The sequence below is a fragment of the Hevea brasiliensis genome, chromosome 3, assembly GCF_030052815.1.
Source record: "Hevea brasiliensis isolate MT/VB/25A 57/8 chromosome 3, ASM3005281v1, whole genome shotgun sequence".
Taxonomy (NCBI): Eukaryota; Viridiplantae; Streptophyta; class Magnoliopsida; order Malpighiales; family Euphorbiaceae; genus Hevea; species Hevea brasiliensis.
In genome coordinates this window covers 71,063,888-71,082,111 of record NC_079495.1, presented here as the reverse complement: position 1 = coordinate 71,082,111, position 18,224 = coordinate 71,063,888, and the positions used below count along the sequence as shown (strand labels likewise).

Here is an 18,224-nt window from a genome sequence, read left to right as displayed (position 1 = left end):
GCCATACAAAATATAATTGTCCGCAACTTCAGAGAAAAAATCAGCGATCACAGATTGCAAATATGGTAGCAGATGATTCTACAATATCTTCCTCTGAGAAAACTATTGTGGTATCTGCAGAGGATTTTGCACAGTTTTCCCAATATCATGCATCTCTAAAGCCTACCGATTCCCCTGTCACTGCGATCACTGAGTCAGGTAAATCCACTACATGCCTTGTGTCTTTTTCATCCAAATGGGTTATTGATTCTGGTGCGACAGATCACATGACAGGCAATTCTAGTCTTCTATCTGCTTTTCAGTCTAATCTCACTTCCTCAACTGTTACTTTAGCTGATAGTTCTACTTCTTGTGTCATGGGTTCTGGAACTGCGAATCTTACTTCGTCAATTTCTTTGTCATCTGATTTGTGTCTACCAAAATTCTCTTTTAATCGACTTTCTGTTAATAAACTTACTCGTACCTTAAATTGTTCTGTTTCCTTTTTTCCTGACCAGTGTTTGTTTCAGGATCTTATGACGAAGCAGATTATCGGTAGAGGACGTGAGTCAGGTGGTCTCTACATTCTGAAAAATCATGTACCGCGGTCGCTTGTTTGCTCCGGTACCTTAACACCTCTTGAAGCTCATTGTAGATTAGGTCATCCTTCTTTGTCTACCATGAAGAAACTGTGTCCTCAGTTTCAGTCTTTATCAGTACTAGAATGTGAGTCGTGTCAGTTTGCAAAACATCACCGTTTGCCTTCTATGTCTAGAGTCAATAAACGGGCTTCATCCCCTTTTGAGTTAGTTCATTCTGATGTTTGGGGTCCTTGTTCTGTTACTTCTAAAACTGGATTTCGTTATTTTGTTACTTTTGTTGATGATTACTATCGTGTTACCTGATTATATTTAATGAAGAATCGTTTTGAGTTGTTTTCTATTTTTTGTGCCTTTTGTAAAAAAATCAAAACTCAATTTAATATTTCTGTGCGCATATTAATAAGTGACAATGAAAAAAAATACTTTTTAGTACAATTTCAGTCTTATATGACACAAAATGGCATTTTTTATAAGTCTTCCTGTGTGAATACCCCATCCTAAAATAGCGTGACCGAAAGAAAAAATCGACATCTTCTTGAGGTAACTCGTGCTCTTCTTTTCCAGATGAAAGTTCCTAAACACTTTTGGGCAGATGCAATTTCTACGGCATGTTTTTTTATCAATCGTATGCCGTCTTCTGTCCTTAATGGGGATATTTCTTATACTGCTTTGTTTCCTACAAAATCTTTATTCCCTGTTGAACCCCGTATTTTTTGTTGTACCTGTTTTGTGCGTGATGTTCGTCCACGGGTTACTAAATTGAATCCAAAGTCTCTCAAATGTATCTTCCTTGGGTACTCCCGGCTGCAAAAAGGGTACCGCTGTTTCTCTCCTACTCTTAATCGTTATCTTATTATGCAAATGTCACTTTTTTTTAGTCCACTCCATTTTTTCCTCAATCATCTGTGTATGAGAGTGAGGGAAAGGAGGATAATCTCTTAATATATACTGTCCAACCAATGTCTAGTCCTCTCCCACAGCCTATTCCTTCTGTCTCTAGACCTACTCGACCTCCCGTTGTTCATGTTTATTCCAGGAGATTGGAGATTCCTGACTCGGATCCTCCACCAGCTAATTCGTTGGGAGATCCTGTACCTCATATTGATCATGATTCTGATCTAGACTTACCCATTGCTCTTCGTAAAGGTAAACGTTCATGTACTTACCCTATCTCTTCTTTTGTTTCTTATAATCAACTGTCTTCTTGTTCTTGGTGTTTTGTTACTTCTTTAGACTCTGTTCTTATCCCTAATACTGTTGGTGAAACACTGTCTCATCCTGGCTGGTGTGCTGCTATGAAAGAGAAAATGGAGGCTTTAGATGCTAATGGTATATGGGAACTATTGCCTTTGCCCTTGCCCACTGGTAAGAAAACTATTGGTTGCAAATGGGTATTTACAGTAAAGGTAAATCCTGATGGTTCTGTAGCTAGGTTAAAAGCACGCCTTGTAGCAAAAGGATATTCTCATACATATGGGGTTGATTACTCTGACACTTTTTCTCCTGCAACTAAACTTACCTCTATTCGCTTGTTTATCTCTTTAGCAGCTATATATGATTGGCCCCTGCACCAATTGGATATCAAGAATGCTTTCCTTCATGGTAATCATCAGGAGGAGGTGTATATGGAGCAACCACCTGGGTTTGTTGCTCAAGGGGAGTTGGGTAAAGTTTATAGGTTTCGGAAGTCGCTTTACGGCTTGAAACAAAGTCCTAGGGCCTGGTTTGGGAGATTCAGTGAACCAGTACAAGAATTTGGTATGCAAAAGAGTAAGTGTAATCACTCAGTATTTTACAGGCAATCTGAGGCTGGTCTAATTCTCCTGATAGTCTATGTGGATGACATTGTCATCACTGGGAGTGACCCTGCAGGTATTGCATCTCTTAAAACCTTCCTCCAAACCAAGTTTCGGACCAAAGACTTGGGATTGTTAAAGTATTTCTTGGATATTGAAATTATGAGAAGTAAGAAGGGTATTTTCTTGTCACAAAGAAAATGTCCTCGATTTATTGACAGAGACAGACAGGAAAATTAGGTGCTAAGCCTTGTAGTGCACCAATGACTTCAAATTTACAACTGTTAGCAGGGGATAGTGAGTTGTTTGAAGATCCAGAGAGATACAGGAGATTGGTAGGAAAATTGAACTACCTTACAGTCACTGGTCCTAACATTACTTATGCCATTAGTGTGGTAAGTCAGTTTATGTCTTCCCCAGCTATTGCTCATTGGAAAGCCTTAGGACAAATCTTGTGTTATCTAAAGGGCGCTCCAGAAAAAGGTTTGTTATATGGTTATCATGGGTATTTAAATGTTGAATGTTTTTCAAATGCCGACTGTGCTGGATCTAAGGTTGACAGGAAGTCAACTACTGGATATTGCGTTTTGTTGGAGGAAATTTGGTGTCTTGGAGAAGCAAGAAGTAGAGTGTAGTTTCTCGATCTAGTGCTGAATCCGAATACAGAGCCATGGCACAATCAGTATGTGAGGTAATGTGGATACTTCAATTACTAGATGAGACAGGTTTTAAGACCTCCCTGCCTGCAAAATTGTGGTGTGATAATCAAGCTGCTCTTCATATTGCTTCTAATCCGATGTTTCATGAGCGGACCAAACATATTGAAATTGATTGTCACTTTGTTCGTGAAAAGATTCAACAATAGATCATCTCAACATGACACATCAAAACTGGAGAGCAATTAGGAGATATTTTCACAAAAACTCTTAATGGGTTAGGATTGACTACATTTGTAACAAGTTGGGCATGATTAACATCTATGCTCCAACTTGAGGGGGAGTGTTATGGAAAGTCAATCACTATATTATTTCTCTATATATTATGTATTCTGTATTCCTATTTAGGATTTCTTATTTAGGATTTCTTCCTAATTAGTAGAACACAATTATAGGAATCAATTGTATATATATATATACCCATGTACAGATTAATTGAAATTGAGGAGAATCATCTCTTTCTACAAACCTGTTTCGTCAAAAGATTTTGAAATAGAAAATGGTTAGGAAAGAATAAGACACAACAATTTAAGGCTCAAGTAAGTTTACTAATGCACAATAAATTAAAAGAGAAGTTAGGCAAACAAAAAACAAATGACAACGAGATGGATGATGTCGGGTTTGCAATTCCGAAACCCATGACACGAGGCATAGACCCATCAGCTCAAGTAACAATGAAAGAGGTTGTATGAGACTGAAAGGTACATAAAAGGTTAAAGTTACCTACCATATGCTCTGTTGCATGATAATCAATGACCCATTTAGAATCGGACACAAGGCATGAAGTGAATTTACCAGACTCGGCGATAGCAGTGACGGAGGAATTGGTATGCTTTAGTGATGCCTTATATTGAGAAATTGAGCAAATTCTTTTGCAGATGCAAAAATAGTTTTTTGGATGATTATGCTACTAAAAATTCCTTAAGAGCCATGTTATGATGTTGAGAAAGACCAATTTATAAGAACAGGTCACCCAAAATATCAGCCAAAACCAAGTTTCTCAAGTCACAAAAAACACTCCAAAGCACCAAAGCTCGACAAAATAGTACCAAAAGTACTTAAACAGGTTACCTAAAGTCCAAAAGAATCCTCAAATATCCCAAAAAAAAAGGTTTTCAATCCCAAATAAATACCCAAAGTCCAAAAGAGTCCTCAAATAACCAAAAAGGATGCCGACAGTCCCAGTTGTAGTAGAAATCACTTTCTGATATTATGTTGAGAAAGACTCATTTATAAGACCAGTCACCCAAAATATTAGCTGCAACCAAGTTTCTCAAGTCATAAAAAAAAAAAAAAAAAAAAAAAAAAAAAAAAAACACTCCGAAGCACCAAAGTTCGGCCAAAAAGTACTATCAAAAGTACTCAATTATCCAAAAAAGATGCTCACAGTCGCAAATAAATACCCAAAGTCCAAAAGAGTCCTCAAATAACCAAAAAGGATGCCAGCAGTTCTAGTTGTAAGAGAAATCATTTTCTAGTCAGAGACCCAAGAAACAAACTAAAGGAAGCAACCAAGAGAGAAGAACTAAAACTCAAATCAGCTCACAAGGCTACAACAAGCTCACCAAGGTGACACCGAAGGAGGAGAAACGGCGGTGGAAGGTCACCGGAGAGCAGCTTACACGCCTACACTCACCAACCCATGAGACAGAGCCTGAAGAAAAAAAAAATAGCGCGTGGGCCTCACTTGTCAGTCGTCTAATAACCAAACTTTCTAGGCAGACCCACTGGCAGTTAGGGGTTCTTCCTGGGTGGGCGGTATGAGCATGGAGTCACCCTAAACAGAAGACTTAGGAACTGACATTAGCTTTTGGAAAATAGACCAAGAAAACAAAGGGAAGAAAAGAACTTAATTCATGTAGATGGCTCTAATACCATGTAAGTTTTGAAGGAAAAATCTCTTGTATATCTTCATGATTTAATTTACATATATATATATATATATATATATATATATATATACACACACACACACACACCACGAAGTTTCCTAAAGAAATAAGAATTCCTACAATTCCGCTATAATAATTGAAATGGGAATATTTACGTGTCTCACTTCCTATTCTATAACACAATTGAAGTAGACAAGACAGTACAAGACAACACAATAAATATTGTTTTCCAATCTAGTGTTTGGTGCGAAAATAGACAAGATAAACTTAAAGCAAAATAAAAGGTTAAAAATGACTATAATACCCTTTATGTATCCTCCTGTTTTAGTACAAAATAATAAAATAAAAATAATGTTAATTTCCCAACAACCAACGTCGAATAGGCCATAATTTGGTATTGGCCTGTATATAATGAGATTGGGCCAAACTTAGTGCTGCTTTTCTTCTAAGGACTTGAGTAAAGGAACACATCAAAGCAAAAATGATGCAATGAGGGTCAAGAGAGGGAAATAGGAAGTATCTTGCTAGAAGAAAGTGGCAATAGTGGAACACTAGAAACATCTTCCAGCGATAACATCATTATAAGTTTAAATTATTACTAGCATGCTGATTGAGATAGTCACTTGATCTAAAGAGTTCTTTCTTTCCAACCAATTGTCCTGAACTAGCAGGAAATTTCTCCATATCATCTTTTTATTTTTTTCAAGTAATTTCTCCTCTTTTCTTTAAGTTCCTCCACAATATCTAAGATGGACATAAGGAAGATTATGGGAGTCTCAGCTTACATAGACTCATCCTGGTTCAACATAATTGCTTGAGCTATATCATACATTTTTTACATTTTTCTAATCAAATCCATTCAAGCATAGACCTAATCATCTAGAAAATTTAAGTAAGATCAAGTACCTCTGCTTCGAATCCTTTTTATCAAAATCTCTTTTGACATTTCCAAGATTGCTGGTCCGCTGCTGGTTATTGAAACTAGATGTTGAGCTGTGGCACTGTGCAAGATTCAGAACTCTGCATAAGATATAGGTTTTCAAAAATAAGTAAATAAATCAATGACAATTTAACATCTACTTGATAAAGAAAATTCAACTTATAGATGCTTTCATGAAAAACAAGAAATAGAAAATAAAAGAAAAGGGGAATTAAAGAGAATTAAAGTGAAGTTTTCTACTGCACAATGATTATTCTTTCTTTGCCTCTTCATTCTTTAAGATAGCCTGATTCTCTAGAGGTTAAAATGTGAGAAAGATTGTTGCCATGAGTGCCACTTGGACCTCATGTCTAAATCAAGAAGGAAAGCGATCCTGCAGTATTCATTATTCATAAAAAATTGGATTCTGATTAGTTAAATTCTTCATGCAATTTCCCAAAATGTTCACAAAAACAATTTCTTGAAGATGGACTAGACATTACAAAAATTCATATCTCTACACCAAAATCCCAATTTATTAAAAGAGTGAAAAAGTACTGAACCGTTTTCAAATTTATAATTAACTCAACTCAACTCAACTCAACTCAACTAAGCCTTTATCCCAAAAATTTGGGGTCGGCTATATGGATTCGCTTTCTCCACTCTAAACGATTTTTGGTTAAATCCTCAGAAATTTGTAATGCTTCTAGGTCATGTTGTACTACTCTCCTCCAAGTCAATTTAGGTCTACCCCTTTTTTTCTTTCTATCCTCTAACCCAATGTGCTCTACTTGTCTAACTGGAGCCTCCGTATGTCTACGCTTCACATGACCAAACCACCTCAATCTCCCTTCTCTCAACATATCCTCAATTGGTACCACCCCTACCTTTTCTCTAATACTCTCATACGGACTTTATCTAGTTTAGTATGGCCACTCATCCACCTTAACATTCTCATCTCTGCAACTCTTATCTTAGACGCATATGACTCCTTCAATACCCAACACTCACTACCATATAACATAGCCGGTCGTATGGCTGTACGGTAAAATTTTCCTTTCAACTTATTGGGAATCTTGCAATCACATAAAACTTCCGTGACACGTTTCCACTTCAACCATCCGGCTTTAATCCTATGACTAACATCCTCCTCACATCCCCCATCTACTTGAAAGACTGAGCAGAGATATTTAAAGTGATTGCTTTGGGACAGTACCACTCCATCCAAACTAACTCATTCCCTATCACCAGTTTGGCCTTCACTGAACTTGCAATGCATGTATTCTGTCTTCGTCCTATTTAACTTAAAGCCCTTTGACTCTAGAGTACTTCTCCAAAGCTCTAACTTTCTATTGACTCCTTCTCGCGTCTCATCTATCAGAACAATATCATCCGCAAACATCATGCACCAAGGAATACTCTCTTATATATGTTTCGTTAATTCATCTAAAACTAATGTAAAAAGATAAGGGCTTATAGCTGATCCTTGGTGTAATCCAATTGAGATCGGAAAATCTCGTGTCCCCTCCCATTGTGCGCACAATAGTAGTTGCTCCTTCATACATATCTTTCAACACTTGTATGTACCTTGTAGAAAGAGATGAGTAAAAAGAGATAATTCTCATTGATTTCAATAAATCTGTACATGGGTATATATATACAATTGATTCCTATAATTGTGTTCTACTAATTAGGAAGAAATCCTAAATAAGAAATCCTAAATAGGAATACAGAATATACAGAGAAATAATATAGTGATTGACTTTCCATAACACTCCCCCTCAAGTTGGAGCATAGATGTTAATCATGCCCAACTTATTACAAATGTAGTCAATCGTAGCTCCATTCAGAGCTTTTGTGAAAATATCTCCTAACTGCTCTCCAGTTTTAATGTGTCCTGTTGAGATGATCTGTTGTTGAATCTTTTCACGAATAAAGTGATAATCAATCTCAATATGTTTGGTCCACTCATGAAACACCGGATTAGAAGCAATATGAAGAGCAGCTTGATTATCACACCACAATTTCGCAGGCAGGGAGATCTTAAAACCTGTCTCATCTAGTAATTGAAGTATCCACATTACCTCACATACTGATTGTGCCATGGCTCTATATTCGGATTCAGCACTAGATCGAAAAACTACACTCTGCTTCTTGCTTCTCCAAGACACCAAATTTCCTCCAATAAAAACGCAATATCCAGTAGTTGACCTCCTGTCAACCTTAGATCCAGCCCAGTCGGCATCTGAAAAACATTCAACATTCAAATGCCCATGATTACCATATAGCAAACCTCTTCCTGGAGTGCCCTTCAGATAACACAAGATTTGTTCCAAGGCTTCCCAATGAGCAATAGTTGGGGAAGACATAAACTGACTTACCACACTAACGACATAAGCAATGTCAGGACGAGTGACTGTAAGATAGTTCAATTTTCCTACCAATCTCCTGTATCTCTCTGGATCTTCAAACAACTCACTATCCCCTGCTAACAGTTGTAAAGTTGGAGTCATTGGTGCACTACAAGGCTTAGCACCTAATTTTCCTGTCTCTGTCAATAGATCAAGGACATATTTTTTTTGAGGCAAGAAAATACCCTTCTTACTTTTCATAACTTCTATACCCAAGAAATACTTTAACAATCCCAAGTCTTTGGTCTGAAACTGAGTTTGGAGGAAGGTTTTAAGAGATGAAATACCTGCAGAGTCACTCCCAGTGATGACAATGTCATCCAAATAGACTACCAAGAGAATTAGACCAACCTCAGATTGCCTATAAAATACTGAGTGATTACACTTACTCTTTTGCATACCAAATTCCTGTACTGCTTCACGGAATCTCCCAAACCATGCCCTAGGACTTTGTTTCAAGCCATAAAGAGACTTCCGAAGCCTACAAACTTTACCCAACTCCCCCTGAGCAACAAACCCAGGTGGTTGCTCCATATACACCTCCTCCTGAAGATCACCATAAAGGAAAGCATTCTTGATATCTAATTGATGCAGGGGCCAATCATATGTAGCTGCTAAAGAGATAAACAAGCGAATAGAAGTAAGTTTAGCAACAAGAAAAAAAGTATCAGAGTAATCAACCCCATATGTCTGAGCATATCCTTTTGCTACAATGCGTGCTTTTAACCTAGCCACAGAACCATCAGGATTTACCTTTACTGTAAATACCCATTTACAACCAATAGCTTTCTTACCAGTGGGCAAAGGCAATAGTTCTCATGTACCATTAGCATCTAAAGCCTCTATTTCCTCTTTCATAGCATCACACCAGCCAGGATGAGACAGTGCCTTATCAACAGTATTAGGGATAGGAACAGAGTCTAAAGTGTTAGTAGTATGCCCTAGAGCATATCATTTAGTATGTATCTTGTACATATTTTTAATAATAAAAGGCATTTCCACTTTTCCGTTTACATAATATATTTATGTGTAATAGAAAAGGTCCATTGATATTTTGTTAGAAATATTATTCTTAAGTTGTTAAGAATATGAGTGACAATATTTCTAGCACAAAGTATCATAAATAGGTTCACAATCGAGGATACTTCATAATAAGGACATGACTTATCCAGAAAGATTGTATTCATGTTTGTTCCCAAGTTATTTATATGAGATATAAATAAGATGGAATGGTGAGTCTCATGCCATATAACAAACATGATAGGCACTTATAAATGATAAGGACACTTATGACAAGCACATGAAGTTTACTCTTGTCAATGTTTTGTCATAAATCATATCGGTGCATATAATCTATAGGTAGTTTGAGTTTGATTCATACTTGTACTATGTATGGGTATATGGGCATGTGTTGGCTAGTTATATATGGAGGTAGGTGTTGATCAAGATGGAAAGTAAATAGAGTTAAAATCCTATGTTCATTTAATTGTTCTTGATGTTTAAGAGTTTCGATGAGAAAATCTTTTAATCGAATTAAAAGAGAACATAATATTCATAGCAAATGGAGTTTGACATAAACCATGACTTGAGTTGGGATTTTGAGATTCTAGTGCATGGTAACATATGATTATAGGTTCATTTAAGGTAAATCTTATTACTAATTGGGTGGCCATGGCATGCTATGCTAGGTGTTAACCATGGTCTATGAGGTTCATAAAATGATTTAGAGAAATCATTTATGGTAAGAAAGAGTTCTGATGATATTAAGAGTTGATATCATGTCTCATTGCCAATTAGTGATGAGCCTAGTAAGTCACACACATACACAAGTTATCACCTATTTAAATATGATTTAATTAATTAATTAAAGAGTTTAATTGATTAATTAAATAGATTTGGTTTGCAATAAAATTGCAAAGTCCCTAGCATGACTTGAAACCAAATCTAGATTATTGGATGTGTAGTATAAATTAAATTTATATTTAATTTATATTTAAAGTGTTTAAATATGAATTTAATTGATGAGAAATTAATTAATAGAGATTAATTAATTAATTTATATTTGATATAAATTAATTAGAAGAAGAAAATAATTATTTTGGGTTAAGAACTCAAAATTAAGGGCATTTTGGTCATTTCAGCACCATGAGATGGTGACACATGGCATAACACATAAGCTTGCCAAATATTTTTAATCATGTAAGATGATTAAAATCAAGATTAAATATAGGTTTGACACTTGGCACAATGTGATTGGGTCACTTAAACCTAGAGCTAATCAAAAGGTGACATGTGGCTAGGGTTTAATGTGTTAACCTAGCTATTTAAGTGGGGTTATGAAAAGAAAACACAACCAGCAGCCTCTCCTCTCATATGTCACGCCACTTTGAGCTTCATCTCTCATCAATTCAAAGAGATTAGCCATCAATCTCTTGAATTAAGAACACTAGAAATTGTTTCTAGTGTAACTTGATTTTCTAATTAATAGAAAAAGCTTTAGAAGCATTTCAGGGGCTGCCATAGGTGTCTTGGGTGTGGACAAGAGGGACATGATTTAATCTAGGGTTCTAAAATTAATTAATTTTAAAATCTTAAATGGCAAATACAGATCCAAAACATATTAAAAGAGTTTTAATATGTTGTTTATCATTGAAATCAAATAGATAAAAATAAATCTTGCATGGTGCTTGTGACCCTAGGTGAAAATTTTTGAATTCAATGGTATAATCTTGTGTTTTTCACGCCCTTCCTTTCAAATTGGTATGAGCCACTATATTTGCCATTTAGATTGTTGATTATATAATTTAATTGTGTGTTTGATCATGAGATCAAGAGATTCATTGCTGGTTGGATCATGAGATGTGGCGTCACATGGCAACAATGGTTCCATGGGTGGTTCAAGGTTTGGCTTTTAATTCTGCAATTGTTGTATGATCTAAGGCCTATTCTTTGACTAATTAAAGTGTTTAATTAGTTGTTTTAATCACACAATTAAATTATGATTCAAATCAGAATTTTAAAAATTGTTTGAATGTGATTCAAATCTGAATTTTAAAAGTTGTTTGAATGTGATTCAAATCTGAATTTTTAAAGTTGTTTGAATCATATTTAAATCTGATTTTAAAATTGATTCAATAAAATTCAGATCTGATTTTTAAGAAATATTTGAATGTGATTCAAATCTGATTTTTAAAAATATTTGAATGTGATTCAAATCTGAATTTTTGAAGTTGTTTGAATGTGATTCAAATCTGAATTTTTAAATTTGTTTGAATGAGATTCAAATCTGAATTTTTAAATTTATTTGAATCATATTCAAATCTGATTTTTAAGTTGAATATGAGATATTCAATTTAATTTAAGTATGTATGTTTTATTTAATTGTTAAATAGTGATATGCATGATGGATGATCATGGACTATAAAAGACCAATGTGATTGGATTTATTTCTTTTATGTTTCTTTGGGATTGTAAATTAATTAATTTATTTTAATTTATTTTGGGCATGTATTATTAAGTTTGTAATAATTTTTGGGTTGTAATTTCATTTATTTAAGTTCTTGTAAATTCGCCTTGGTATGCCAGGATTACTATGTAATATTGGATTGCAAGAAGTTCAAATTCAATATCAAGTGTTGATTATGTACTCCTTCAGCAACTCTTGTAAAATGAATGAATGAAATGCACCATGATCATACCATATTTCCATGAATGCATGAGATGTATGGGAATGTATGCAATTATATGATATATGCATGCTAAATGGATAATGTGCAAAGTGAGACCTTAATAGTAATTAGGATGGCCATAAAATCTTCCAAACAAATGATTAAGTTGGAAATGCTATAATTAAAGTAATTATAACATAAGCCCTCCATTGGGGCAATTATTTTAAGAAATTTTAAATAGTTGCATAAGATGCAATTTATTTAAGAGATTTTCTTAAGAATAATTGTTAAGCATGAGATGTTGTAAATATGTAAATGGTTTAGTGGCCAATATTGGATGTGACATTAAAATTATTTGCATAATTGATCAACTTAACTAATGCAATATAAGTCAATAATGGATGTATTTGAGCATTACTCACATGAGATGTGATGGGCAAGGAGTTGCTCACTTATAGTTTATTGTAATTCCAATAATGGATGTACCGAGGATGATCAATAGAATTATAAGAATTCAATCACCCACTAGAAATCCATCCAACTAGGATTTGAGGACCAATTTGATTAAAAGACCATAATAATTTTTGGTTAATTACATGATACATTTACTAATTAATCTGGTTATTTCTGCAATTAATTTTCTGAATAATATGAGCAAAACAACAACCACCATCCAATATCAGAGGAACATGAAACTTTGGACAAGTGGAAGGAGCATGATATGAGAGCTAAGTGTTGCATGCTTGCTTCCTTCCCGAGTCTTTTTGGGATTTTGTGACAAATTTTCATATGACTAAACAGAATGCACCTTAGCTGAATTACAACATGCTGGTTATTGCCCAAAAGAATATAATAAAGGAAAAGAGGTAGCTTTGTTGCATCTTCTTCTGTGAAAAGTCCAAAAAGAAGAGAGCAGAGAAAAAAAAAAAAAAACCTTTCGGTCCTTCCAAGAAAATAACTAAGACTAAAGCTGATGGAGGCAGGAAAGTGTTTAGGACAAGAAGGATACACCTTCGAAGGTATGTCCATATCTTGTTATTTAGATTCGATGCATTTCTAATGATATGCATGCTTGCGTTCTCAAGATATTAGAGTCCGATTTGCAATGGCTCAAACTGTTGAGCTTTAGCCATAGGATCTAAATCTTTTACATGTTTGGACATGTTTTGTGTTTGGATAATATTTTATATGTACTGATGCTTTTAAGAACATCATTTCTATATCTAGTTTGACTAGAAATGGCTATGAATTTATGATGTTTGCAATATTTATTTTGGAAATAAATATGTTGGTTCGTTATATGAATGATGATCTTTATTATTTGGATAATAATGACAAACACAAATTGAATGCAAGTGATCTAAAAGAATACAATGCCATGGTGAAAACCAACTCAAGTTCAAAATATATTTGGCAAGATAGGATTGCAAAATTGGAGAAAATGGGGATTCTATCCTCATTGGGCTCTCCTACCTACTCAACTTGAATCTTGCCTTCAAGGCAAAATGACTAGATCACCCTTTGTTGGACAGGGCTAAGAGCTGAAAATATTTTGGAGCTAATACATAGTGATGTATGTGGTCCATTTAAATAAATGGCTAGAGGGCTTTCATTATTTTATTACCTTTAATGATGATAAATCAAGGTTTGGGTATTTGTATTTGATGAAATACAAACATGAATCCTTTGAAAAGTTCAAAGAATTTAAATCAAGTAGAAAATCAAACAGAAAGTATTAAAGCTCTTCGATCGATCGTGGGGGTGAATATTTGAAATTTGATGAATACTTGAGAGAGCATGGCATTGTTTCTATGATGAGCTATCTTGATATGCCAATCTCCTTTTGGGATTTGCATTAGAATCAACTTTATATATTCTGATAGGATTCCATCCACCTTATGAGATATGGCATGGAAGAAAACAAAGTCTTAAGCATGTTAAGATTTTTGTTGGATATCCAAAAGATAGTTTTGGATATTATTTTTATTTGCCTACTTCACAAAAGGTTGTGATAAGTAGAGATGATGGATATAGATCCATCTAGTCAATCTATACCCGTTGATGAAACATCTGAGATATGGTTTTCTTCATGAAGAAGAACAAGAGTTGTCTACTCATGAAGAAATAGATCATGGAGATGATCCACTTACAAATGGATTGATGCTATGAAATCCGAGATTGATTCCATGTATAAGAATCAAGTTTGGGATCTTGTTGACCCACCCAAGGTATTGTACCTATAGGGAACAAATGGGTTTTCAAGAAGAAAATTGGTTACGATGGAAAGGTAGAGACCTATAAGGCAAGGCTAGTAGCGAAGGGTTTTTCGCCAAAGGCAGGAATAGACTATGAGGAGACTTTCATGCTTAAATCAATTAGGATTTTATTAGCAATAGTTGCATACTATGATTATGAGATTTGGCGGATGGATGTCTTTCTCAATGGATACATTAAAGAAAACATTTTCATGGAACAACCTAAGGGATTTGAATCCCAAGATGGTTCCAAGGTATGCAAGCTAAAGCGATCCATTTATGGGTTGAAACAAGCGAGTTGGAACATCCGTTTTGATGAAGCCATTAAATCTTTTGGTTTTATCAAAAATGAGGATGAGCCATGTGTATATAAGAAGGTTAGTATCACTTTCCTTGTCTTATATGTGGATGACATCTTGTTGATGGGTAATGATGTATGGTTGTCAAATACATTCTCCATGAAAGACTTAGGGGAGGCAACCTATATTCTTGGGATTCGCATCTATAGAGATAGAGTGAAAAGAATAATTAGTTTATCCCAAAGTCTATACTTGGAAAAGGTGTTAAAGAGGTTTAACATGCTTGATTGACATGGTATCCACCTTTCTAAAGAGATGTCTCCAAAGACACCAAGAAAGAGATAAGATGGATTGGAAGTTTAATGTATGCAATGTTGTGTACTAGGGAATATCCTTAAGTACTTGAGAAGAACTAAGGATTTATTCTTGATATATGGAGGTGGAGACTTGCAATTGGATGATTATATTTCCAATCGATATCGATGATAGAAAGTCTACCTCTGGATATGTATTCATTTGTAATGGACCTTCCATTGAGTCATGTGACAACAATGGAGCCAAACACATAGAAAGGCGCTACCACATTATCGGAGAAATAGTTAAATCCAGTGATCCATTCACTAAGCCTATGTCACATCTTGAGAAGATAGGTCTAAGATATTGTAATGAATGGCTCTAGTGCTAGTGGGAGATTGTTAGTAGTATGCCCTAGAGCATATCATTTAGTATGTATCTTGTACATATTTTTAATAATAAAAGGCATTTCCACTTTTCCGTTTACATAATATATTTATGTGTAATAGAAAAGGTCCATTGATATTTTGTTAGAAATATTATTCTTAAGTTGTTAAGAATATGAGTGACAATATTTCTAGCACAAAGTATCATAAATAGGTTCACAATCGAGGATACTTCATAATAAGGACATGACTTATCCGAAAGATTGTATTCATGTTTGTTCCCAAGTTATTTATATGAGATATAAATAAGATGGAATGGTGAGTCTCATGCCATATAACAAACATGATAGGCACTTATAAATGATAAGTATGACAAGCACATGGAGTTTACTCTTGTCAATGTTTTGTCATAAATCATATCAATGCATATAATCTTTAGACTCTTGTATATAGGTAGTTTGAGTTTGATCTCATACTTGTACTATGTATGGGTATATGGGCATGTGTTGGCTCGCTAGTTATATATGGAGGTAGGTGTTGATCAAGATGGAATTCTAAGTAAATAGAGTTAAAATCCTATGTTCATTTAATTGTTCTTGATGTTTCAAGTTCATAGATTTATTAAGAGTTTACGATGAGAAAATCTTTTAATCAAGAAAATTAAAAGAGAACATAATATTCATAGCAAATGGAGTTTGACATAAACCATGACTCGAGATTCTAGTGCATGGTAACATATGAATATAGGTTCATTTAAGGTAAATCTTATTACTAATTGGGTGGCCATGGCATGCTATGCTAGGTGTTAACCATGGTCTATGAGGTTCATAAAATGATTTAGAGAAATCATTTATGGTAAGAAAGAGTTCTGATGATATTAAGAGTTGATATCATGTCTCATTGCCAATTAGTGATGAGCCTAGTAAGTCACACACATACACAAGTGATCCCCTATTTAACTATGCTTGAATTAATTAATGAAAGAGTTTAATTGATTAATTAAATAGATGATTAAATTGCAAAGTCCCTAGCATGACTTGAAACCAAATCTAGATTATTGGATGTGTAGTATAAATTAAATTTATATTTAATTAAATTTATATTTAAAGTGTTTAAATATGAATTTAATTGATGAGAAATTAATTAATAGAGATTAATTAATTAATTTATATTTGATATAAATTAATTAGAAGAAGAAAATAATTATTTTGGGTTAAGAACTCAAAATTAAGGCTTTGGTCATTTCAGGCACCATGAGATGGTGACACATGGCATAACACATAAGCTTGCCAAATGTTTTTTTAATCATGTAAGATGATTAAAATCAAGATTAAATATAGGTTTGACACTTGGCACAATGTGATTGGGTCACTTAAACCTAGAGCTAATCAAAAGGTGACATGTGGCTAGGGTTTAATGTGTTAACCTAGCTATTTAAGTGGGGTTATGAAAAGAAAACACAACCAGCAGCCTCTCCTCTCATATGTCACGCCACTTTGAGCTATTTCTCTTCATCTCTCATCAATTCAAAGAGATTAGCCATCAATCTCTTGAATTAAGAACACTAGAAATTGTTTTTTAATCTCTTAAAAGGCAGAACTTGATTTTCTAATTAATAGAAAAAGCTTTAGAAGCCATTCAAGGGCTGCCATAGGTGTTCTTGGTGTGGACAAGCTAGAGGACAACATCATCAAGAGGTTAGTGTAATCGTTCTTGATTTAATCTAGGGTTCTAAAATTAATCTGATTAATTTTAAAATCTTAAATGGCAAATACAGATCCAAAAACATATTAAAAGAGTTTTAATATGTTGTTTATCATTGAAATCAAATAGATAAAAATAAATCTTGCATGGTGCTTGTGACCCTAGGTGAAAATTTTTGAATTCAATGGTATAATCTTGTGTTTTTCACGCTTCCGTTCCTTCATAAAGAAGTAACAAAACACCGAGAACAAGAAGACAATTGATTATAAGAAACAAAAGAAGAGATAGGGTAAGTACATGAACGTTTACCTTTACGAAGAGCAATGGGTAAGCCTAGATCAGAATCATAATCAGTATGAGGTACAGGATCTCCCAACGAAGTAGCTGGTGGAGGATCTGAGTCAGGAATCTCCAATCTCCTGAAATAAACATGAACAACGGGAGGTCGAGTAGGTCTAGAGACAGAAGGAACAGGCTGTGGAAGAGGACTAGACATTGGTTGGACAGTATATATTAAGAGATCATCCTCCTCCCCCTGACTCTCATACACAGATGATGGAGGCAAAAATGGAGTGGACTCAAAAAATGTGACATCTGCAAAACAAGATAACGATTAAGAGTATGAGAGAAACAACGGTACCCTTTTTGGAACCGGGAGTACCCAAGGAAGATACATTTGAGAGATTTTGGATCCAATTTAGTAACCTGTGGACGAACATCACGCACAAAATAAGTACAACCAAAAATACGGGGTTCAATAGGGAACAAAAATTTTGTAGGAAATAAAGTAGTATAAGGAATATCCCCATTAAGGACAGAAAACGGCATACGATTGATCAAAAAACATGCCATAGAAACTGCATCCGCCCAAAAGTGTTTAGGTACTTTCATCTGAAAAAGAAGAGCACGAGTTACCTCAAGAAGATGACGATTTTTTCTTTCGGCCACGCCATTTTGGGATGGGGTATCCACACAGGAAGACTGATGAACAATGCCATTTTGTGTCATATAAGGCTGAAATTGTGCTGAAAAGTATTCTTTGGCATTGTCACTTCTTAATATGCACACAGAAATATTAAATTGAGTTTTGATTTCATTACAAAAGGCACAAAAGATAGAAAACAACTCAGAACGATTCTTCATTAAATATAACTAGGTAACACGAGAGTAATCATCAACAAAAGTAACAAAATAACGAAATCCAGTTTTAGATGTAACAGAACAAGGACCCCAAACATCAGAATGAACTACTCAAAAGAGGATGAAGCCAGTTTATTGACTCTAGACACAGAAGACAAACGAT

At 34.7% G+C, this 18,224-nt stretch overlaps 1 protein-coding gene across 3 annotated transcripts in view; it reads right to left on the bottom strand.

Annotated features, from left to right (window-relative positions):
• LOC110657700 (uncharacterized) overlaps positions 1–18,224 on the bottom strand; it is a 71,964-nt gene that overhangs the window by 20,845 nt on the left and 32,895 nt on the right. For all 3 annotated transcript variants that reach the window (XM_021815028.2, XM_021815019.2, XM_021815036.2), the window contains exon 9: positions 5,892–6,005. In XM_021815028.2, coding sequence (XP_021670720.1) covers positions 5,892–6,005 — 114 coding nt within the window. The remainder of the gene's footprint in view (positions 1–5,891; positions 6,006–18,224) is intronic.